This window comes from Nerophis ophidion, linkage group LG04, assembly GCF_033978795.1.
Source record: "Nerophis ophidion isolate RoL-2023_Sa linkage group LG04, RoL_Noph_v1.0, whole genome shotgun sequence".
Classification (NCBI taxonomy): domain Eukaryota; kingdom Metazoa; phylum Chordata; class Actinopteri; order Syngnathiformes; family Syngnathidae; genus Nerophis; species Nerophis ophidion.
Genome location: NC_084614.1, coordinates 84,997,560 through 85,023,259, shown reverse-complemented (window position 1 = coordinate 85,023,259; position 25,700 = coordinate 84,997,560). Strand labels below are relative to the sequence as shown.

Below are 25,700 nucleotides of genomic sequence, written 5' to 3'. Positions count from 1 at the left end.
GGGCCTCAGTGCCCATCTGAATGTGTCCTCATCTGTGGCTCCCGAATATGTGCACTGAAAAGAAAACATGAGAGCCAAGTCTGTGGCTTAAAACGAAGCAAAGTCTGGTCACAGCTTTCGTTTTGGGGGCAGAGTGAGTCTTAATCGTGCTGCTAAGAGATTTCGACCTAGGGCGGTGTTATAATTATGCAAATGTTTACATGTTTTCTCCTCCCGAGTGCCTTCTTGCTGTTGTTTGAAGGCTTCCGTCATGAGGTCAGCGAGGGTCCTTTCTCCAAATGCAGTCTGAGGGCATTAAAAGCGTTACTAAAACGGCCTTCTTTCATCTCCGTAATATCGCTAAAATTCGCTCCATTTTGTCCACTAAAGACGCCGAGATCATTATCCATGCGTTTGTTACGCCTCGTCTCGATTACTGTAACGTATTATTTTCGGGTCTCCCCATGTCTAGCATTAAAAGATTACAGTTGGTACAAAATGCGGCTGCTAGACTTTTGACAAGAACAAGAAAGTTTGATCACATTACGCCTGTACTGTATATACCTTTATATACATATATACATACATATATACCTATACTGTATATACCTTTATATACATATATACATACATATATACCTATACTGTATATACCTTTATATACATACATACATACATATATACCTGCACTGGCTTCCTGTGCACTTAAGATGTGACTTTAAGGTTTTACTACTTACGTATAAAATACTACACGGTCTAGCTCCATCCTATCTTGCCGATTGTATTGTACCATATGTCCCGGCAAGAAATCTGCCTTCAAAAGACTACGGCTTATTAGTGATTCCTAGAGCCCAAAAAAAGTCTGCGGGCTATAGAGCATTTTCCGTTCGGGCTCCAGTACTCTGGAATGCCCTCTTGGTAACAGTTCGAGATGCTACCTCAGTAGAAGCATTTAAGTCTCACCTTAAAACTCATCTGTATACTCTAGCCTTTAAATAGACCTCCTTTTTAGACCAGTTGATCTGCCGCTTCTTTTCTTTCTCCTATGTCCCCCCCTCCCTTGTGGAGGGGGTCCGGTCCGATGACCATGGATGAAGTACTGGCTGTCCAGAGTCGAGACCCAGGATGGACCGCTCGTCGGGACCCAGGATGGACCGCTCGCCTGTATCGGTTGGGGACGTCTCTACGCTGCTGATCCGCTTGAGATGGTTTCCTGTGGACGGGACTCTCGCTGCTGTCTTGGATCCGCTTGAACTGAACTCTCGCGGCTCTGTTGGAGCCACTATGGATTGAACTTTCACAGTATCATGTTAGACCCGCTCGACATCCATTGCTTTCGGTCCCCTAGAGAGGGGGGGTTGCCCACATCTGAGGTCCTCTCCAAGGTTTCTCATAGTCAGCATTGTCACCGGCGTCCCACTGGATGTGAATTCTCCCTGCCCACTGGGTGTGAGTTTTCCTTGCCCTTTTGTGGGTTCTTCCGAGGATGTTGTAGTCGTAATGATTTGTGCAGCCCTTTGAGACATTTGTGATTTGGGGCTATATAAATAAACATTGATTGATTGATTGATTGAGGATGTCAGTGTAATATTGGCAGACGGTCTTTACATGACGGATATGGAGGGGAGAAACTAAATGAAAGTGTCTTCTTTTGTGTTCAGGCTCAAAGGCTAATCTTCAAACTCCCATTAGAGTTCATCCCTTTGGAAAAAGACTCCATTATCAAGTGTGGCGCACATTTCTTCCCACAGGGGTGGCTGTCTTCTTGTGTTTGCACTCTGTCACTTCCACTTGCAGCATCAGGCCCTTTTCTTTCCCAGGAACTACCTCGTTTACCCGGGGAAATCAAGTTCCCCCTGTGTTTCCATCAAAAACTACCCGGTTACATTTTGTTCTTTAGGAACCTTACCGGGTTCGTCCTAGCGAGATGGGGCTTTTCCAAGCGACAGGGAATCTTTTCGGGGGCAGGCTATGCTGTCGAACAATGATTGGTTAAACAGGGTTGGGGACGTTCCTAAAACTTATTTTCATACCCACGAGCGGAGCTTTGGAAATGCAGCAACTTTTGAGGGGGATCTTTTATGCTGAAGAACGCTGATCAGTGGAACTATCTTGGAGTGTTTTGATTCAGCCGTAGTCTGTAAATTACTGTAATATCATCTGGTGTAACTCCTTTCCCTACCTACCTTCACAAATTAGAATCCATGCAAAAGAAAATCATACGGGCCCTGTCATGGTCCAAGTTTAATGCCCCCACTCGTCATCTATTTCATAAATATCCTCTCTTAAGACTGACAGAGTTCAATATTTATCAAAATGCTTGTTTAACCTATCAAGTCATTTACAGGCTGAATCTTAGGCTCTGTAGCTTGGTTCCTATCTACCATCCCCAGCATGCCCACAACACTCGTAACTTCAATCAATCAATCAATGTTTATTTATATAGCCCCAAATCAAAAATGTCTCAAAGGACTGCACAAATCATTACGACTACAACATCCTCGGAAGAACCCACAAAAGGGCAAGGAAAACTCACACCCAGTGGGCAGGGAGAATTCACATCCAGTGGGACGCCAGTGACAATGCTGACTATGAGAAACCTTGGAGAGGACCTCAGATGTGGGCAACCCCCCCCCCCCCCTCTAGGGGACCGAAAGCAATGGATGTCGAGCGGGTCTAACATGATACTGTGAAAGTTCAATCCATAGTGGCTCCAACACAGCCGCGAGAGTTCAGTTCAAAGCGGATCCAAGACAGCAGCCAGAGTCCCGTCCACAGGAAACCATCTCAAGCGGAGGCGGATCAGCAGCGTAGAGATGTCCCCAACCGATACAGGCGAGCGGTCCATCCTGGGTCTCGACTCTGGACAGCCAGTACTTCATCCATGGTCATCGGACCGGACCCCCTACACAAGGGAGGGGGGGGACATAGGAGAAAGAAAAGAAGCGGCAGATCAACTTAGATCTGATAACAGGTAAACATTGTTTACTGGCTTTTGCCGCTCACAGTGTCGTATGCAGAGGACCAAAGATTTGGAACCAGCTTAATGAGAGCCTCAATATGCTGTATCCGTTCTCCAACTTCAAAAAGAAACTGAAAACTTACCTATTAACCACATATCTTTATTGCCTCATGTGGGGTAGACTACTGTTGGGTTTTTGCATGGTTGTATGAATGTATGTATGTATGTGCATGCTTGCTTTAGTACTATTATCTTGTGTTTATGAAATAGCGTTGTTTTTGTTTTCTGTTGTTGTGCTTGCTGCCATGTTTAATCGTTCCATGTATATATCGTCCTTTGGACCCCCTGTTAAAAGCTTCTTCTAGCTTATTTGGGGGACCCTTCCAACATCTTTAAATGATGATATTCACCACTATTTTAATTGTTATATGGCATTGTGAATAAACTTGTAAACTTGAACTTGTAAACTTGAAAACTGTAAACTTTATGCAGTTTATCGTTGTTTAGTGGTTTTTACAAACTTCATTTTGGCCCAGCTGGGAAACCAAGCAAACCTCAAGGGTGCTACAATCGGGCCAAATAAACACACACTGTCGGGCTGCGATACGCAAATTCAAGAGAACAACATCCATATGAGTTGGGAAATGGTGTTAGATGTAAATATAAACAGAATACAATGATTTGCAAATCCTTTTCATCCCATATTCAGTTGAATATGCTACAAAGACAACATATTTGATGTTCAAACTCATAAACTTTATTTATTTTTGTGCAAATAATAACTTAGAATTTCATGGCTGCAACACGTGCCAAAGTAGTTGGGAAAGGGCATGTTCACCACTGTGTTACATCACCTTTTCTTTTAACAACACTCAATAAACGTTTGGGAACTGAGGAAACTAATTGTTGAAGCTTTGAAAGTGGAATTCTTTCCCGTTCTTGTTTTATGTAGAGCTTCAGTCCTTCAACAGTCCAGGGTCTCCGCTGTCGTATTTTACGCTTCACACATTGTCCATGGGAGACAGGTCTGGATTGCAGGCGGGCCAGGAAAGTACCCACACTCTTTTACTATGAAGCCACGCTGTTGTAACACGTGCTGAATGTGGCTTGGCATTTTCTTGCTGGAATAAGCAGGGGCGTCCATGAAAAAGATGGCAGCATTTGTTGTTCCAAAACCTGTATGTACCTTTCAGCATTAATGGTGCCTTCACAGATGTGTAAGTTACCCATGCCTTGGGCACTAATGCACCCCCATACCATCACACATGCTGGCTTTTACACTTTGTGTCGATAACAGTCTGGATGGTTCGCTTCCCCTTTGGTCCGGATGACACGATATCCAATATTTCCAAAAACAATTTAAAATGTGGACTCGTCAGACCACAGAACACTTTTCCACTTTGCATCAGTCCATCTTAGATGATCTCGGGCCCAGAGAAGCCGGCAGCGTTTCTGGATGTTGTTGATAAATGGCTTTCGCTTTGCATAGTAGAGCTTTAACTTGCAATTACAGATGTAGCGACCAACTGTATTTAGTGACAGTGGTTTTCTGAAGTGTTCCTGAGCCCATGTGGTGATATCCTTTAGAGATTGATGTCGGTTTTTGATACAGATGGAAGGTCACGGTCATTCAATGTGGGTTTCCGGCCATGCCGCTTACGTGGAGTGATTTCTCCAGATTCTCTGAACCTTTTGATGATATTATGGAGCGTAGATGTTGAAATCCCTAAAATTTCTTGCAATGTCACTTTGAGAAAGGTTGTTCTTAAACTGTTTGACTATTTGCTCACGCAGTTGTGGACAAAGGGGTGTACCTCGCCCCATCCTTTCTTGTGAAAGACTGAGCATTTTTTTGGGGAAGCTGTTTTTATACCCAATCATGGCACCCACCTTAGCCTGATATCGGGCCCAGAGAAGCCGGGTGGCGTTTCTGGATGTTGTTGATAAATGGCTTTCGCTTTGCATAGTAGAGCTTTAACTTGCACTTACAGATGTAGCGACCAACTGTATTTAGTGACAGTGGTTTTCTGAAGTCTTCCTGAGCCCATGTGGTGATATCCTTTTAGAGATTGATTTTGCTTTTTGATACGAAGGTCACGGTCATTCAATGCCGCTTACGTGGAGTGATTTCTCCAGATTCTCTGAACCTTTTGATGATATTATGGAGCGTAGATGTTGAAATCCCTAAATTCCTTGCAATGTCACTTTGAGAAAGGTTGTTCTTAAACTGTTTGACTATTTGCTCACGCAGTTGTGGACAAAGGGGTGTACCTCGCCCCATCTTTTCTTGTGAAAGACTCGGCATTTTTTTGGGAAGCTGTTTTTATACCCAATCATGGCACCCACCTTAGCTTGATATCGGGCCCAGAGAAGCCGGGTGGCGTTTCTGGATGTTGTTGATAAATGGCTTTCGCTTTGCATAGTAGAGCTTTAACTTGCACTTACAGATGTAGCGACCAACTGTATTTAGTGACAGTGGTTTTCTGAAGTGTTCCTGAGCCCATGTGGTGATATCCTTTTAGAGATTGATTTTGCTTTTTGATACGAAGGTCACGGTCATTCAATGCCGCTTACGTGGAGTGATTTCTCCAGATTCTCTGAACCTTTTGATGATATTATGGAGCGTAGATGTTGAAATCCCTAAATTCCTTGCAATGTCACTTTGAGAAAGGTTGTTCTTAAACTGTTTGACTATTTGCTCACGCAGTTGTGGACAAAGGGGTGTACCTCGCCCCATCTTTTCTTGTGAAAGACTCGGCATTTTTTTGGGAAGCTGTTTTTATACCCAATCATGGCACCCACCTTAGCTTGATATCGGGCCCAGAGAAGCCGGGTGGCGTTTCTGGATGTTGTTGATAAATGGCTTTCGCTTTGCATAGTAGAGCTTTAACTTGCACTTACAGATGTAGCGACCAACTGTATTTAGTGACAGTGGTTTTCTGAAGTGTTCCTGAGCCCATGTGGTGATATCCTTTAGAGTTGATGTCGGTTTTTTGAGGGATGGAAGGTCACGGTCATTCAATGTTGGTGATTTCTCCAGATTCTCTGAACCTTTTGATGATATTATGGAGCGTAGATGTTGAAATCCCTAAATTTCTTGCAATGTCACTTTGAGAAAGGTTGTTCTTAAACTGTTTGACTATTTGCTCACGCAGTTGTGGACAAAGGGGTGTACCTCGCCCCATCTTTTCTTGTGAAAGACTCGGCATTTTTTGGGAAGCTGTTTTTATACCCAATCATGGTACCCACCTGTTCCCAATTAGCCTGCACACCTGTGGGATGTTCCCAATAAGTGTTTGATGAGCATTCCTCAACTTTATCAGTATTTATCGCCACCTTTCCCAACTTCTTTGTCTTTGTAGCATGTTCAACTGAATATGGGTTGAAAATGACCGAACAAAAGGACAAGATGGCTTCTTCACTAGCGTCCCTCGCTGAGACAATTAGCAGGAAGAGTCGGCGATGACGGGGAGAATCTCGCAAAGAAGATTAGAACAGCTGCTGTTTTCAACACCCCGGCCCCTTCCTGCTGTTTTTAATTCCACCGCAGGGGTCACTTCAGTGTGCAGCACCCCCGAAATCCCACCTTTATGGGAAATGAGCAGCAAGGCAAGAAAACTCCTTAATCCTGCTTGGCAGATGAAGTATTGGATTAATAGACCGGAGCTTATTTAGATGAAGAAACCTCTTCCTCAGACCATGGCGGGCATTTTTCTCGGAATGATGAAACAGGCGAATAAATGTGAACGCATCGTGAACGCGGTCGATGCAATCTGTCACCTTCTTCATTTCTGTGACGAAAATCTCCCTGAGGGAGAAAAGACTCAATCTTTGAGGGCAAGACTGCTGCACCTTCCTTACGAGTCTTTTTTCTACCATATGAGTTGGGGAATTGTGTTAGATGTAAATATAAACGGAATACATCCATCCATCCATCTTCCGCTTATCCGAGGGCGGGTCGCGGGGGTGGCAGCCTAAGCAGGGAAGCCCAGACTTCCCTCTCCCCAGCCTAGCTCTTCCCGGGCGTTCCCAGGCCAGCCGGGAGACATAGTCTTCCCAACGTGTCCTGGGTCTTCCTACCGGTTGGACGTGCCCTAAACACCTCCCTTAGGGAGGCTTTCGGGTGGCATTGTTATTTCATTTTAAAGCCGTTTGTCAATGTGTTGAAAATGAAAATGGCGGCTGTGTTACCTCGGCGACGTCACGTTCTGACGTCATCGCCTCCAGCTCGATAATCAGAAAGGCGTTAAATTCGCCAGAATTCACCCATTTAGAGTCCGGAAATCGGTTAAAAAAATATTTGGTCTTTTTTCCGCACCATCAAGGTATATATTGACGCTTACATAGGTCTGCTGATAATGTTCCCCTTTAAAAGAAAAGGTGATGTAACACAGTGGTGAATCAATCAATCAATCAATCAATGTTTATTTATATAGACCCAAATCACAAATGTCTCAAAGGGCCGCACAAATCATTACGACTACAACATCCTCGGAAGAATCCTCGGAACATGCCCTTTCCCAACTACTTCGGTACGTGTTGCAGCCATCAAATTCTAAGTTAATTAAAAAAGGTTGAGTTTGAACATCAAATCAATCAATCAATCAATGTTTATTTATATAGCCCCAAATCACAAATATCTCAAAGGACCGCACAAATCATTACGACTACAACATCCTCGGAAGAATCCTCGGAACATGCCCTTTCCCAACTACTTCGGTACGCGTTGCAGCCATCAAATTCTAAGTTGATTAAAAAAGTTTGAGTTTGAACATCAAATCAATCAATCAATCAATGTTTATTTATATAGACCCAAATCACAAATGTCTCAAAGGACTGCACAAATCATTACGACTACAACATCCTCGGAAGAATCCTCGGAACATGCCCTTTCCCAACTACTTCGGTACGTGTTGCAGCCATCAAATTCTAAGTTAATTAAAAAAGTTTGAGTTTGAACATCAAATCAATCAATCAATCAATCAATCAATGTTTATTTATATAGCCCCAAATCACAAATGTCTCAAAGGACTGCACAAATCATTACGACTACAACATCCTCGGAAGAATCCTCGGAACATGCCCTTTCCCAACTACTTCGGTACGCGTTGCAGCCATGAAATTCTAAGTTAATTAAAAAAGGTTGAGTTTGAACATCAAATCAATCAATCAATCAATGTTTATTTATATAGCCCCAAATCACAAATGTCTCAAAGGACTGCACAAATCATTACGACTACAACATCCTCGGAAGAATCCTCGGAACATGCCCTTTCCCAACTACTTCGGTACGTGTTGCAGCCATCAAATTCTAAGTTCATTAAAAAAGTTTGAGTTTGAACATCAAATCAATCAGTCAATCAATCAATCAATGTTTATTTATATAGACCCAAATCACAAATGTCTCAAAGGACTGCACAAATCATTACGACTACAACATCCTCGGAAGAATCCTCGGAACATGCCCTTTCCCAACTACTTCGGTACGTGTTGCAGCCATGAAATTCAAAGTTAATTAAAAAAGGTTGAGTTTGAACATCAAATCAATCAGTCAATCAATCAATCAATGTTTATTTATATAGCCCCAAATCACAAATGTCTCAAAGGACTGCACAAATCATTACGACCACAACATCCTCGGAAGAACCCACAAAAGGGCAAGGAAAACTCACACCCAGTGGGCAGGGAGAATTCACATCCAGTGGGACGCCAGTGACAATGCTGACTATGAGAAACCTTGGAGAGGACCTCAGATGTGGGCAACCCCCCCGCCCCCTCTAGGGGACCGAAAGCAATGGATGTGGAGCGGGTCTAACATGATACTGTGAAAGTTCAATCCATAGTGGCTCCAACACAGCAGTGAGAGTCCCGTCCACAGGAAACCATCTCAAGCGGATCAGCAGCGTAGAGATGTCCCCAACTGATACAGGCCAGCGATCCATGCTGGGTCTCGACTCTGGACAGCCAGTACTTCATCCATGGTCATCGGACCGGACCCCCTCCACAAGGGAGGGGGGGGGACATAGGAGAAAGAAAAGAAGCAGCAGATCAACTGGTCTAAAAAGGAGGTCTATTTAAAGGCTAGAGTATACAGATGAGTTTTAAGGTGAGACTTAAATGCTTCTACTGAGGTAGCATCTCGAACTGTTACCGGGAGGGCATTCCAGAGTACTGGAGCCCGAACGGAAAACGCTCTATAGCCCGCAGACTTTTTTTTGGGCTCTAGGAATCACTAATAAGCCGGAGTCTTTTGAAGGCAGATTTCTTGCCGGGACATATGGTACAATACAATCGGCAAGATAGGATGGAGCTAGACCGTGTAGTATTTTATACGTAAGTAGTAAAACCTTAAAGTCCTATCTTAAGTGCACAGGAAGCCAGTGCTGGTGAGCCAGTATAGGTATATATGTATGTATATATGTATATAAAGGTATATACAGTATAGGTATATATGTATGTATATATGTATATAAAGGTATATACAGTATAGGTATATATGTATGTATATATGTATATAAAGGTATATACAGTACAGGTATATATGTATGTATATATGTATATAAAGGTATATACAGTATAGGTATATATGTATGTATATATGTATATAAAGGTATATATGTATGTATATATGTATGTAAAGGTATATATGTATGTATATATGTATATATAGGTATATATGTATGTATATATGTATATAAAGGTATATACAGTACAGGCGTAATATGATCAAACTTTCTTGTTCTTGTCAAAAGTCTAGCAGCCGCATTTTGTACCAACTGTAATCTTTTAATGCTAGACATGGGGAGACCCGAAAATGATACGGGTATGTTGTCTTTGTAGCATATTCAACTGAATATGGCTTGAAAATGATCATTGTATTCTGTTTATATTTACATCTAACACAATTTCCCAACTCGTGTGGAAACGGGGTTTGTACGTTCGGTAGAAAAGATTCCGATTCAACAGTAGCGAAATGCTCCTTCTCTCTGGCTTCGAACATCCAACGTCACCAAGAAGCTGGTGAATCGCTCATTTTGCTTCCTGTTTTTCCGCATATAATATACGTTTGTACCTATAGGCTTCTCTTTTGAAGTTGCGTATCTCCGCCCTACAGTTTGTGTTTATTTGGCCCGATTGTAGCACCCTTGAGGTTTACTCGGGGTCCCAGCTGGGCCATTTTTATATGGGTTGTACTTGTATCGCGCTTTTCTACCTTCAAGGTTCTCAAAGCGCTTTCAATCAATCAATCAATGTTTACTTATATAGCCCTAAATCACTAGTGTCTCAAAGGGCTGCACAAACCACTACGACATCCTCGATAGGCCCACATAAGGGCAAGGAAAAACTCACACCCAGTGGGACGTCGGTGACAATGATGACTATGAGAACATGATACTGTGATACTGATGATACTGATGACTATGAGAACATGATACTGATGATACTGATGACTATGAGAACATGATACTGTGATACTGATGATACTGATGACTATGAGAACATGATACTGATGATACTGATGACTATGAGAACATGATACTGTGATACTGATGATACTGATGACTATGAGAACATGATACTGATGATACTGATGACTATGAGAACATGATACTGATGATACTGATGACTATGAGAACGTGATACTGATGATACTGATGACTATGAGAACATGATACTGTGATACTGATGATACTGATGACTATGAGAACATGATACTGATGATACTGATGACTATGAGAACATGATACTGTGATACTGATGATACTGATGACTATGAGAACATGATACTGATGATACTGATGACTATGAGAACATGATACTGTGATACTGATGATACTGATGACTATGAGAACATGATACTGATGATACTGATGACTATGAGAACATGATACTGTGATACTGATGATACTGATGACTATGGGAACATATGAGAACATGATACTGTGAAAGATCAATCCATAATGGATCCAACACAGCAGCGAGAGTCCCGTTCACAGCGGAGCCAGCAGGAAACCATCCCAAGCGGAGAGCTGATCAGCAGCGCAGAGATGTCCCCAGCCGATACACAGGCGAGCAGCACATGGCCACCGGATCGGACCGGACCCCCTCCACAAAGGAGAGTGGGACATAGAAGAAAAAGAAGAGAAACGGCAGATCAACTGGTGCTTTGACACCACTTCCACATTCACACACTGATGGAGGGAGCTGCCATGCAAGGCGGCAACCAGCACCCATCATGAGCAAGGGTGAAGTGTCTTGCTTAGGACACAACAGACGTGACTAGGTCGGTACTAGGTGGGATTTGAACCAGGGACCCTCGGGTTGCGCTCGGCCACTCTCCCACCGCGCCACCCCCATTTTCAGATGTCGCCGTCAATATAATTGTAGAATAATAAACATATCGGAGATAGGAAGCAGCATGAAAGATGGATGACATCACAGCTCGTGTATATGCCAGACAACTGAATATTTCATTATTTTACTATGACCTACAATTTTATAGACCGGGTGATAGTAAATCATAACGGTGAACAAAGGAACTGTGGAGTAAAAAAACTATAGCTGGCGGTCATGGTGGAATTAATAAGGAGTGTGTATTGTCTTCTAATGTAGGTCATGTGATTATCTCACTGCAATCCACGCCAACAACACCAGAGCCTGTGTCTCACGACAGAGCGCTCGGGGTTCGAGCCCCGGATAAATGTTCTAGGGTGGAGGTCTTGTCCAATGAAGTCTCAAAGACATGTCTCATGTTGACATGTTTGGTTCTTGTCACATTTTCCCTTTCCAAAGCTGCCGCACTGAAGGATAAGCATGCTGACATGTTTGTGTGTGTACTTACTTTATGCTCAGTGGCCAGAAATCACAAAAAATAACATGACCAGTACTATATTTACTTGTACTAAAACAGTTTGGATTGAGTTTGTTTGTTACGATGATGATATTTCTACACTGTAGTGACATCTCAGTATTTTGTTTGATTGAAACTTTTATTAGTGGATTGCACAGTATAATTGACCACTGAATGGTAACACCCGAATAAGTTTTTCAACTTGTTTAAGTCGGGGTCCACGTTAATCAAATCTCAGGATACATGGCCCCATTCATTCTTTCCTTAACACGGATCAATCGTCCAGATAAAAAGCCCCAAAGCATGATGTTTCCACCCCCATGCTTCACAGTAGGTATGGTGTTCTTGGGATGCAACTCAGTATTTTTCTTCCTCCAAACACGAGGAGTTGAGTTTATACCAAAAAGTTCTATTTTGGTTTCATGTGACCACATGACATTCTCCCAATCCTCTGATGTATCATCCATGTATCCATAATAGTGAGAGTCTAGTCCAAAGTGGATCTAACATAATAGTGAGAGTCTAGTCCAAAGTGGATCCAACATAATAGTGAGAGTCCAGTCCATAGTGGATCTAACATAATAGTGAGAGTCTAGTCCAAAGTGGATCCAACATAATAGTGAGAGTCTAGTCCAAAGTGGATCTAACATAATAGTGAGAGTCTAGTCCATAGTGGATCTAACATAATAGTGGGAGTCCAGTCCATAGTGGATCTAACATAATAGTGAGAGTGCAGTTCATAGTGGATTTAACATAATAGTGAGAGTCCAGTCCATAGTGGATCTAACATAATAGTGAGAGTCCAGTCCATAGTGGGTCTAGCATAATAGTGAGAGTCCAGTCCATAGTGGATCTAGCATAATAGTGTGAGAGTCCAGTCCATAGTGGATCTAACATAATAGTGAGAGTCCAGTCCATAGTGGATCTAACATAATAAAGAGAGTCCAGTCCATGGTGGATCTAACATAATAGTGTGAGAGTCCAGTCCATAGTGGATCTAACATAATATTGAGAGTCCAGTCCATAGTTGGTCTAACGTAATAAAGAGAGTCCAGTCCATAGTGGATCCAGCATAATAGTGAGAGTCCAGTCCATAGTGGATCCAACATAATAGTGAGAGTCCAGTCCATACTGGGTTTAACATAATAGTGAGCGTCCAGTCCATAGTGGATCTAACATAATAAAGAGAGTCCAGTCCATAGTGGATCTAACATAATAAAGAGAGTCCAGTCCATGGTGGATCTAACATAATAGTGAGAGACCAGTCCATAGTGGATCACCAATGGCCTCTCTGACCACCACCAAACATGTATTCCCATTTACACACAAGGCTAGGCTGCACCGGACAGAAGTTAGGTGGCTAAAGTCTTGCCCAAGGACACAAAAGCAGTGACTGGGACGGGAGTCGAACCTGGAACATAAAGTCTTTTATATGAAATCACTCAGACTTCTGATCAATTGTTATAAACTGTGTCCTAAACTATGCAGAGCACTTAGGTTCCACCCGAGGTAGAACGTGGCCACGGTGACAAGCAGCTGGTGTTAAACATTTCATTCCAAAGAGCAGAAAGGCAGAAAAACAAGACACGGCATCGAGCGTCGGCAATCAATACTCGTATCAAGCTGGAGGAGTTTTTCTCAAGTGGCCCACACGGCTGCGCTAGACTGACTCATTTGAAGAAACACACAGGGATTTTCTCCGACTGAAGAACAAAGCCATGCAATACATTTACTGTCACTTTACTCAACTCTCCAAATGTAGTTTTAGTCATTTTCAAATGACTTGTTTTTTTTTAAGCTTTTTTAAAAATTTTATTTAACAGATGGGTTACATTGTGTTACTTCTCACTGCTAAATATTGCCGTTTTTTTGTCGACATTTATTTATCAAGTTTGTTTTCCGCCATTGTGCGCGCCTTTTGTTTGCTTCCTTTTTTGTAGTTAGTTTTAAAATTAAAAAAAATCGTCTTATCCACGCCCAACTCCACTGGCTGGCCGTGGCAGCAACCTGAGGGTTCCTGGTTCAATCCCCACCTTCTACATACCTCGTCACGTCCCTTGTGTCCCCTCCACTAAGAAACTTCACCCTTGCTCCTGATGGGCGGTGTTTCGGGGGCTGACATTGCAGCTCCCGCCATCAGTGTGTGAATATGTCAATCAATCAATCAATCAATGTTTATTTATATAGCCCCAAATCACAAATGTCTCAAAGGACCGCACAAATCATTACGACTACAACATCCTCGGAAGAACCCACAAAAGGGCAAGGAAAACTCACACCCAGTGGGCAGGGAGAATTCACATCCAGTGGGACGCCAGTGACAATGCTGACTATGAGAAACCTTGGAGAGGACCTCAGATGTGGGCAACCCCCCCCTCTCTAGGGGACCGAAAGCAATGGATGTCGAGCGGGTCTAACATGATACTGTGAAAGTTCAATCCATAGTGGCTCCAACACAGCCGCCAGAGTTCAGTTCAAAGCGGATCCAAGACAGCAGCGAGAGTCCCGTCCACAGGAAACCATCTCAAGCGGAGGCGGATCAGCAGCGTAGAGATGTCCCTAACCGATACACGGGCGAGCGGTCCATCCTGGGTCCCGACTCTGGACAGCCAGTACTTCATCCATGGTCATCGGACCGGACCCCCTCCACAAGGGAGGGGGGGACATAGGAGAAAGAAAAGAAGCGGCAGATCAACTGGTCTAAAAAGGAGGTCTATTTAAAGGCTAGTGTATACAGATGAGTTTTAAGATGAGACTTAAATGCTTCTACTGAGGTAGCATCTCGAATTGTTACCGGGAGGGCATTCCAGAGTACTGGAGCCCGAACGGAAAACGCTCTATAGCCCGCAGACTTTTTATGGGCTCTAGGAATCACTAATAAGCCGGAGTCTTTTGAAGGCAGATTTCTTGCCGGGACATATGGTACAATACAATCGGCAAGATAGGATGGAGCTAGACCGTGTAGTATTTTATACGTAATTAGTAAAATCTTAAAGTCACATCTTAAGTGCACAGGAAGTGCGTAATGTGATCAAACTTTCTTGTTCTTGTCAAAAGTCTTTTGTACCAACTGTAATCTTTTAATGCTAGACATGGGGAGACCCGAAAATAATACGTTACAGTAATCGAGACGAGGCGTAACAAACGCATGGATAATGATCTCGGCGTCTTTAGTGGACAAAATGGAGCGAATTTTAGCGATTTTACACCGTATGCTCTAGGTTTGAAAACCTACACCAGCAGGCAATTTTTTTTCTCGGGATTAACATTCTCGTCATGACTCTGCCTTCAACGGTTCAGCTTCGCATTTGTTTTTTTGCCCTTATTCTCAGCCCACCTTAACTTCATCCCTCAGCCTGCCTCTCTTCCAATGAGCCCAATGTTTCCAATCTGTGCTCATTAAAAGAGAAAGTCTCTCCAAGCAGATGGCATCTCCCGGCCTGGGTAGCTATTGCCAAGTGAGCCTTGGCCCCCGTAGACCTTGACTCAATTCAGTATCTGGCTTTGGTAGGTTGGATGAGTGGGGGAAGAAAACATGACGACGGGGGTCCATTGGAGTCCTGCAGAGATCACCAACTAGAGGTTGTGTTGTGACGTTTGTTCATCATATCACAACAAAACAGGCCCAGAGCATAACACTACCACCACCATACTCGACAGTAGGTATGGTGTTCCTGGGATTAAAGCCCTCACCTTATCCCTTCCAAACATATTCCTGGGTATTGGGGCAAAACAGCTCCGTTTTTGTTTCATCTAACCACAGAACTTTCCTCCAGATGGAACACAAATTGAGCTGTTTGGCCAGAATACCCAGGAATATGTTCGGAGGAGAACAAGGTGAGTTTTTTTATACCAGGAACACAACACCTACTGTCAAGCGTGGTGGTGGTAGTATTATGCTCTGGACCCGTTTATGCTGCCAATGGAACCGGTGCTTCACAGAGAGTAAATGGAGGATTATCTCCAAATTCTTCAGGACTACCTAAAATCATCAGACCGGAGGTTGGGTCTTGGGCACAGTTGGGTGTTCCAACAGGATGATGACCGCAAACACACGTCAAAAGTGGTAAAGGAAATGCGGAATCAGGCTAGAATTTAGGTTTTTATAACGGCCTTCCCAAAAAGTCCTGACTTAAACATGTTGACAATGCTGAAGAAACAAGTCCATGTCAGAAATCCAACAAGTTTAGCTGAACTGAACCAATTTTGTTAAGAGGAGTCAAATATTCAACCAGAATCTTGCCAGAAGCTATACCGCTTATATACATATACACCGGGCGGTATAGTTCAGTTGGTAGAGTGCCCGCCGTGCCAGCGACTTGAGGGTTCATGGTTCGATCCCCGCTTCTGCCATCCTAGTCACTGCCGTTGTGTCCTTGGGCAAGACACTTAAGCCACCTGCTCCCACTGCCACCCACACTGGTTTGAATGTAACTTAGATATTGGGTTTCACTATGTAAAAGCGCTTTGATCACTAGAGAAAAGCGCTATATAAATATAATTCAATTCACTATGTAAATATAATTCACATTTATATGTATGTGTGTGTATATATATGTGTGTATATATATTATTTCTATATATATATATGTATATATGTAGGTGTGGGAAAAAATCCCAAGACTACTTCATCTCTACAGAAGTGTTTCATGAGGGGTTCCCTCAATCATCAGGAGATTTTAATGGAAGCATTCACATACCATGGTTTATATAGGGCACAGAGTGGGTGGGTACAGGCAGGTGTAGGGTGTGGTGATTGGCTCATGTGTTACCTAGGAGATGTTTCTGTCTGTGGCGGCATGTTGAAATTATTTCACTGTGCTTGTTGAGGGATGACAGGTCTGGATGGTATATAATAAACAGTTTCTCTTTTAAGCATAGGTTGCATCTTTTATTACCACTGTTGTAAGGTGTGCTGGATGCACACCTTACAACCCTGCCGGGTTGGGGCAGGGTCTCCTCCCCAACCCAGAGATGGCACTCCACCCTTTTCCGGGCGAGGACCATGGACTCGGATTTGGAGGTGCTGATTCTCATTCCGGTCGCTTCACACTGGGCTGCGAACCGATCCAGTGAGAGTTGAAGATCCCGGCCAGATAAAGCATCAGGACCACATCATCTGCAAAAAGCAGAGACCTAATCCTGCGGTCACCAAACCGGAACCCCTCAACACCTTGATTGCGCCTAGAAATTCTGTCCATAAAAGTTATGAACAGAATCGGTGACAAAAGACAGCCTTGGCGGAGTCCAACCCTCACTGGAAACGTGTCCGACTTACTTCCGGCAATGCGGACCAACCTCTGGCACTGATCATACAGGGAGCGGACCGCCACAATAAGAGAGTCCGATACCCCATACTCTCTGAGCACTCCCCACAGGACTTCCCGCGGGACACAGTCGAATGCCTTCTCCAAGTCCACAAAGCACATGTAGACTGGTTGGGCAAACTCCCATGCACCCTCAAGAACCCTGCCGAGAGTATAGAGCTGGTCCTTTCGGTCATGACCCAAAGCTCATGACCATAGGTGAGGATGGGAACGTAGATCGACCGGTAAATTGAGAGCTTTGCCTTCCGGCTCAGCTCCTTCTTCACCACAACGGATCGGTACAACGTCCGCATTACTGAAGACGCCGCACCGATCCGCCTGTCCATCTCACGATCCACTCTTCCCCCACTCGTGAACAAGACTCCTAGGTACTTGAACTCCTCCACTTGGGTCAGGGTCTCCTCCCCAACCCAGACATGGCATTCCACCCTTTTCCGGGCGAGAACCATGGACTCGGACTGCTTTTTGCAGACGATGTGGTCCTGATGGCTTCATCTGACCGGGATCTTCAGCTCTCACTGGATCGGTTCGCAGCCGAGTGCGAAGCGACCGGAATGAGAATCAGCACCTCCAAGTCCGAGTCCATGGTTCTCGCCCGGAAAAGGGTGGAATGCCAAAATATGGTCTGTCTGCTTTAAATCTAAACCTATCAAGTGACTTGGGTTCTTAGTCTCCCATGTCTTCAAACGATAGCCAAGTGGTGTCGTTCAATCTGGATTACAGTTTACAGGTGTTTTTAAAAACATAGAAAATAGGTAAAAAAAATTAAAAAAAAGACTTTGGAAATCGAGTGTTTAACGGAGAACTTTTTATTCTCTCTTTCATCCCAGCTTCTCTCCTCTTTGATTGTTTGATCTGGAATGTTGTGTGCAGTTTTGCAACGGACAGGACGGGGGGATAACAGGTTTAACCTGATGTCCGCGATTTTGGGACGGTTGATAAGCGAGGGACCGCTGATGGGAGGGACGAGGGCCGGATTTGAGTACGGAGATTTCGCACCAGCCTGCCGTGGACGTCCCGTTTAAAGTCTGTCCTCCGTCTCTTGTCTGTTTCTCTCCGAGCAGCCAGGAAAACGTGCGGCCCCGCGGAGTTCGCCTGCCTGAACGGCCAGTGTGTCCCGGAGAGATGGCGCTGCGACGGGGAACCAGAGTGCCCCGACGGCTCCGACGAGGCGGAGGAGACTTGCAGTAAGTGACACCACCCGGCTGCTCACGTCCAAAATTGGGGGCTTTGGTAAAGTACACTACGACCTCTTTGAAAATGTTTTCTGTGTCGCTGTAAACCTCTTTTAAGGTCTCGATAAACCAGACCTGGACAAATTCAGGCCCGGGCCCGCCGGACCTTCCCAAATACTTTTTTTTTATACAAACCCCGTTTCCGTATGGGTTGGGAAATTGTATTAGATGTTAATATAAGACAGGGGTGTCAAACTCAAGTCAATCAATGTTTATTTATATAGACCCAAATCACAAATGTCTCAAAGGACTGCACAAATCATTACGACTACAACATCCTCGGAAGAACCCACAAAAGGGCAAGGAAAACTCACACCCAGTGGGCAGGGAGAATTCACATCCAGTGGGACGCCAGTGACAATGCTGACTATGAGAAACCTTGGAGAGGACCTCAGATGTGGGCAACCCCCCCCCCTCTAGGGGACCGAAAGCAATGGATGTCGAGCGGGTCTAACATGATACTGTGAAAGTATCATGTCCCGGCAATAAATCTGCGTTCTAAAGACTCCGGCTTATTAGTGATTCCTAGAGCCCAAAAAAAGTCTGCGGGCTATAGAGCGTTTTCCGTTCGGGCTCCAGTACTCTGGAATGCCCTCCCGGTAACAGTTTGAGATGCTACCTCAGTAGAAGCATTTAAGTCTCACCTTAAAACTCATGTGTATACTCTAGCCTTTAAATAGACCTCCTTTTTAGACCAGTTGATCTGCCGCTTCTTTTCTTTCTCCTATGTCCCCCCCTCCCTTGTGGAGGGGGTCCGGTCCGATGACCATGGATGAAGTACTGGCTGTCCAGAGTCGGGACCCAGGATGGACCGCTCGCCCGTGTATCGGTTAGGGACATCTCTACGCTGCTGATCCGCCTCCGCTTGAGATGGTTTCCTGTGGACGGGACTCTCGCTGCTGTCTTGGATCCGCTTTGAACTGAACTCTCGCGGCTTGTTAGAATATATAACAAATTGGACCAAGCTATATTTCTAACAAAGACAAATCATTATTTCTTCTAGATTTTCCAGAACACAAATTTTAAAAGAAATTCAAAAGACTTTGAAATAAGATTTAAATTTGATTCTACAGATTTTGTAAATTTGCCACAATAATTTTGAAGTTTGAAGAAAGCTAAAATGAAGGGTGTGTGGTCGTGGTCAAAATAAAGTAGCGGCGTGGCAAGGCATGAAGGGTGCGTGGTCGCGGTCAAAATAAAGTAGCGGCGTGGCAAGGCATGAAGGGTGCGTGGTCGTGGTCAAAATAAAGTAGCGGCGTGGCAAGGCATGAAGGGTGCGTGGTCGTGGTCAAAATAAAGTAGCAGCGTGGCAAGGCATGAAGGGTGCGTGTTCGTGGTCAAAATAAAGTAGCGGCGTGGCAAGGCATGAAGGGTGCGTGGTCGGGGTCAAAATAAAGTAGCGGCGTGGCAAGGCATGAAGGGTGCGTGGTCGTGGTCAAAATAAAGTAGCAGCGTGGCAAGGCATGAAGGGTGCGTGTTCGTGGTCAAAATAAAGTAGCGGCGTGGCAAGGCATGAAGGGTGCGTGGTCGGGGTCAAAATAAAGTAGCGGCGTGGCAAGGCATGAAGGGTGCGTGGTCGTGGTCAAAATAAAGTAGCGGCGTGGCAAGGCATGAAGGGCGCGTGGTCATTGTCAAAATAAAGTAGCAGCGTGGCAAGGCATGAAGGGCGCGTGGTCGCGGTCAAAATAAAGTAGCGGCGTGGCAAGGCATGAAGGGCGCGTGGTCGCGGTCAAAATAAAGTAGCGGCGTGGCAAGGCATGAAGGGCGCGTGGTCGCGGTCAAAATAAAGTAGCAGCGTGGCAAGGCATGAAGGGTGCGTGTTCGTGGTCAAAATAAAGTAGCGGCGTGGCAAGGCATGAAGGGTGCGTGGTCGGGGTCAAAATAAAGTAGCGGCGTGGCAAGGCATGAAGGGTGCGTGGTCGTGGTCAAAATAAAGTAGCGGCGTGGCAAGGCATGAAGGGCGCGTGGTCATTGTCAAAATAAAGTAGCAGCGTGGCAAGGCATGAAGGGCGCGTGGTCGCGGTCAAAATAAAGTAGCGGCGTGGCAAGGCATGAAGGGCGCGTGGTCGCGGTCAAAATAAAGTAGCGGCGTGGCAAGGCATGAAGGGTGCGTGGTCGCGGTCAAAATAAAGTAGCGGCGTGGCAAGGCATGAAGGGTGCGTGGTCGCGGTCAAAATAAAGTAGCGGCGTTGCAAGGCATGAAGGGTGCGTGGTCGCGGTCAAAATAAAGTAGCGGCGTGGCAAGGCATGAAGGGCGCGTGGTCGTGGTCAAAATATGCAGGCATCTACAAAAGGCAAAGTTCCCAGAATGATGAACAGAAAGAAAATGACTTAAGTACTGGCTTTGGTAATAGAAAACAGGTGTGAGAGGCTGAGGATAGGGGCGGGACTTAAGGGGACCAGGCGGAAACTAATGGGTTGGCATGGAAACAAACAAAACAAGGAAGTGCAAAATGTGACTGAATGTCCAAAATCAAAACATAACATGACAAAACATAACAAAACATTAACAGGCATGACACAAAGTAAAATAAATAAATTAATTAAAAGTGCCTTGCCCAAGGACACAACGACAGTGACTAGGATGGCGGAAGCGGGAATCGAACCCACAACCCTCAAGTTGCTGGCACGGCCACTCTACCAACCGAGCTACGCCACCCAAATGTACCGGGCGGAAAATCGAAATGGCGGCCTGGCAGCGTTTATTAGCCAGCTGTCTTTAGTGATGACTCGGTGCAGTTTTCCCTCGAGTAGCTTCAGTTAACAGACCCGACTGTAATTGTATTGCCTTTTCGGGAAAAAAAGGCAACCGTGTGGTTTTACTGCCTGCTCGTCAGGTATGACCAAATTTCAAAACCCGTGTAAGTGTTGAAATGTGCTCTCCCCTGGACAAAAAGCAATGTGTTGAACATAGTCACCGTTTTCACTCCCTAAAACAATGGTATATTTCCACATAGTTGAAGCATCTGACAGAATTCCTGCAAAAAAAAAAACAGAACAGTCGTGATTACTCCAACCCAGCCTGACTGATTATTTCTGGCATTTTCTCTAAAACGCTGTCGGGAATTCAACCCAATGGTTTCCCGCTGCTAATTTCCCTTGTCGCCTCGCCTCGTCCGATCCCACTCGCCCACGCGCGGGGGCGGGGAACGTCGTGGACCACCTGCAGCAGTGAGAGTGGCGGGTCCCTCCCTGGCTGGCGGTCCGTGGGCGAGTTGGGGGCGAGGCGAGTCCGCAGCTCAGCATCCGGGTGGTGACTCAAACCGGAGGCTTGAGGCAATCATTTTTAAAGGGGAACATTATCACTATTTCTGAAGGGTTAAAACCAATACAAATCAGTTCCCAGTGGCTTATTTTATTTTTCGAAGTTTTTTTCAAAATTTTACCCATCCCGGAATATCCCTAAACAAAGCTTTAAAGTGCCTGATTTTCGCTATCTTTGAAGCCATCGTCCCATTTTCCTGTGATGCCAATACGGATAGCACAGCAAGATATAGCGACATTAGCTCGGATTCAGACTCGGATTTCAGCGGTTTAAGCGATTCAACAGATTATGCATGTATTGGAACGGATGGTTGGAGTATGGAGGTAGTTGGCAAAAACGAAATTGTCGGAGAAACTGAAGCTATTGAGCGAATAGCTATTGACGCTATTCGGCCATGTTTGCCTTAGCATCGCCGGTAAAATGTGCAGACCAAACAATCGGGACTTTCGCATCATGTGACACTGGATCAACTTAAATCCGCCGATTGGTAAGTGTTTGTTTGGCATTAAATGTGGGTGGAGGGAAACGCTGGATGTAAATATAGTTTCAAATGTACATACAGCTATCCTGAATAGCATTTTAGCATCGATTAGCTGGCAGTCACGCCACGACCAAATATGTCTGATTAGCACATAAGTCAACAACATCAACAAAACTCACCCTTGTGATTTTGTTGACTTTATCGTTGCAAATGCATCTGCAGGTTATCCATACATCTCTGTGCCATGTCCGCCTTAGCATCGCCGGTAAAACATGCAGACCGACGATCGGAAGTTTCGCATCTTGCGACACTGGATCAACTTAAATCTGTCGATTGGTAAGTGTTTGTTTGGCATTAAATGTGGGTGGAGGGAAACGCTGGATGTAAATATAGTTTCAAATGTACATACAGCTAGCCTAAGTAGCATGTTAGCATCGATTAGCTGGCAGTCACGCCGCGACCAAATATGTCTGATTAGCACATAAGTCAACATCAACAAAACTCACCTTTGTGATTTTGTTGACTTTATCGTTGGAAATGCATCTGCAGGTTATCCATACATCTCTGTGCCATGTCCGCCTTAGCATCGCCGGTAAAACATGCAGACCGACGATCGGAAATTTCGCATCTTGCGACACTGGATCAACTTAAATATGTCGATTGGTAAGTGTTTGTTTGGCATTAAATGTGGGTGGAGGGAAACGCTGGATGTAAATATAGTTTCAAATGTACATATACCTAGCCTGAGTATGTACCTTTCAGCATTAATGGTGCCTTCCCAGATGTGTAAGTTACCCATGCCTTGGGCACTAATGCACCCCCATACCATCACAGATGCTGGCTTTTCAACTTTGCGCCTAGAACAATCCGGGTGGTTCTTTTCCTCTTTGTTCCGGAGGACACGGCGTCCACAGTTTCCAAAAAAACATTTGAAATGTGGACTCATCGGACCACGGACTTTTCCACTTTTTGCATCAGTCCATCTTATATGAGCTGGGGCCCAGCAAAGCCTGCGGCGTTTCTGGGTGTTGTTGATAAATGGCTTTCGCTTCGCATAGTACAGTTTTAACTCGCACTTACAGATGTTGCGACAAATTGTAGATAGTAGTGGTGTTCCTGAGCCCATGTGGTGATATCCTTGACACACTGATGTCGGTTTTTGATGCAGAACCGCCGGAGGGATTGCAGGTCACGGGCAGTCGATGTTACGTGAAGTGATTTCTTCAGATTCTTTGACCCTTTTGACGATATTACGGACCGTGGATGGTGAAATCCTTCAATTCCTTGCAATAACTGGTTGAGAAATGTTCTTAAACTGTTCGACAATTTGCTCACCTATTTGTTGACAAAGTGGTGACCCTCGCCCCGTCCTTGTGTGTCCAAACTGCTTTTCATGGCACCCACCTGTTGCCAATCAGCCTGTTCGTCCCGTGGGATGTTCCAAATAAGCGTTTGATGAGCATCCCTCCACTTTTTTCTGTCCTTTTTGCCACTCGTGCCAGCTTTTTCGAAACATGTTGCAGGCATCGAATTCCAAATGAGCTAACATTGGCGAAAAAATAACAAAGTCTTCCAGTTTAAATGTTAAATATCTTACCCTGCCTGGAGAATTGAAATGCCGCACGACTTTTATTTTCGTGGCGTTCGCCTTTCGCGGGATGAATCATGCAGGAAGCCGCCTCCCCTCAGAAAGTCGAGTGCGAGTCGGAGGACACGGCGGGAGCGCTGATGGAGAAACGTGTTTGTATTTGGAGTCCAATTAAAGATAAATGAAGAAGCGATTCACGTCTGACTGCGCAATAACCGCACGCAAGTCCGACCCGCCACAATAAAAGCCATTTTTTATGAACATGCCATGACGGAGCCTCGTCGGAATTGAACACGGAGACCAGATAAACCTAAATTCTTTGATGGAAATGCATGTGGTGGTCCTCATTAGCGGGGGTCAGCAACCTGTGGCTCTAGAGCCACATGCGGCTCTTTAGCGCCGCCCTAGTGGCTCCCTGAAGCTTGCTCAAAAATGTATGAAAATGGAAAAAAAGATGGTGAAAAAATATATTTTTGGTCTAAATATGGTCTCTGTAGGACACTTTTTGGCTGCGAGAGCCAATAAGCCAAATATTTTAAAATATATTTCCCTAAGAGCCATATAATATTTTTTTTAACACTGAACACAACTAAACGCGTGCATTTTTTAAGTAAGACCAACATTTCCAGAGTAAAATAAGTCTCTTATTCTTTGTAATATTGTTATTCTGAAGCTAACTGTGGAGGGGGCGTGGCCTGCGGGCCTGCAGCAAAGCGTGATGTTGCCAGGAGGCCCACCTGGGCCTTTTTATCTAATCCCCTGTCGCTCTGTTATAAGCAGCAGCCAGGAGGAGAGACAGGGTTGGGGCTGGAGCCAGTGCGCGAGTGAGGACGAAAGAGGAAAAGACAATTGCTGTAAAGCAACTGAGAGAAAAATAAAATAAAACAATATTGGAACCCTAAAACTGAAGAACCCCCAGGAGGGCAAGCCCCACACTAACCAATAATAAATAAAATACTTCTTACCATTAACGCAACTTCTTGAACATAAAATGCATGAGAATGTTTTATATCTTGAATGTTGTTTTTAACACTGTGATTACAAGTGGAATTAAAGCTGCGAGCAGCGTTGGTCGGGTCCGCCTTTGGCTGCTGTCCCCGAGACATAAGCGTTAAAAGACGCCTTGGAGCCACTATTTTGAGAATCTAATGCATTGTGAAAGTAATGCAGTTGTTGTATTGAAGTGAAAATATCAAACTTCCTGTTGATTTTTGCTCAAGTATGTTAATTATTAAATTGTAGGTCTAAGTGAGACCTACATAGTGTTTTTTGTTTCATGTCTCTCTGACATTCCTACCGGAAGCTACAAGCAGTTTTGTGTGTGTTTTCTTCCTAGGAGCAGTTTGTCCGTGTTGTATTCCTAGGGGGCGGTAGAGTGCAATTTTGACTTTTGAGGTTAGGTTTTTTCATCAGATCGCAATTTTTGCCAGACCTGATATGTGTGTCAAGTTTGGTGAGTTTAGAAGCATTTTAAGGGGGTCAAATAACAGCTCAAAGAGGCAAAAATTACATTTTTTAGGAGACTTTGCACAGGGGTTCTTTAAAGGCGCGTAAAATCAAAATCTGAGAACTTATCAAAACTCTGTTCTATACTTTTAATCAGAAAGGTTCAATCTCTCTCCTGTGCGAGTTTGAAGCCAAAACAACAAACACACTCAGAGGAGATAATGTTTGAAGAAAGGTGACCGGTTTTTACAAAACTTTTGTTTTGAAGGGGGGATTGCAAACTTCCTGTTGATTTTTGTTGGGGGTTGTCAACCTATGAAATGTAGGTCTAAGCGAGACCTACATAGAGGTTTTTGTTTCATGTCTCTCCGACAATCTTACGGGAAGTTACAAACAATTTTGTCTGTGTTGTCTTCCTAGGAGCAGTTTTTTCAGTGTTTTATTCAAAAATAGCGCTAGAGCGCAATTTTGAGTTTGGGGTCCTAGGGGGCGTTAGAGCGCAATTTTGAGTTTTGAGGTTAGGTTTTTTTCATCAGATCGCAATTTTTGCCAGACCTGATGTGTGT

The 25,700-nt window shown here is 44.4% G+C and overlaps 1 protein-coding gene across 3 annotated transcripts in view; it reads left to right on the top strand.

The window, feature by feature from the left end:
* Nucleotides 1–25,700, top strand: part of LOC133552099 (low-density lipoprotein receptor-related protein 8-like) — a 242,223-nt gene that overhangs the window by 61,490 nt on the left and 155,033 nt on the right. For all 3 annotated transcript variants that reach the window (XM_061899427.1, XM_061899428.1, XM_061899426.1), the window contains exon 3: nt 18,184–18,306. In XM_061899427.1, coding sequence (XP_061755411.1) covers nt 18,184–18,306 — 123 coding nt within the window. The remainder of the gene's footprint in view (nt 1–18,183; nt 18,307–25,700) is intronic.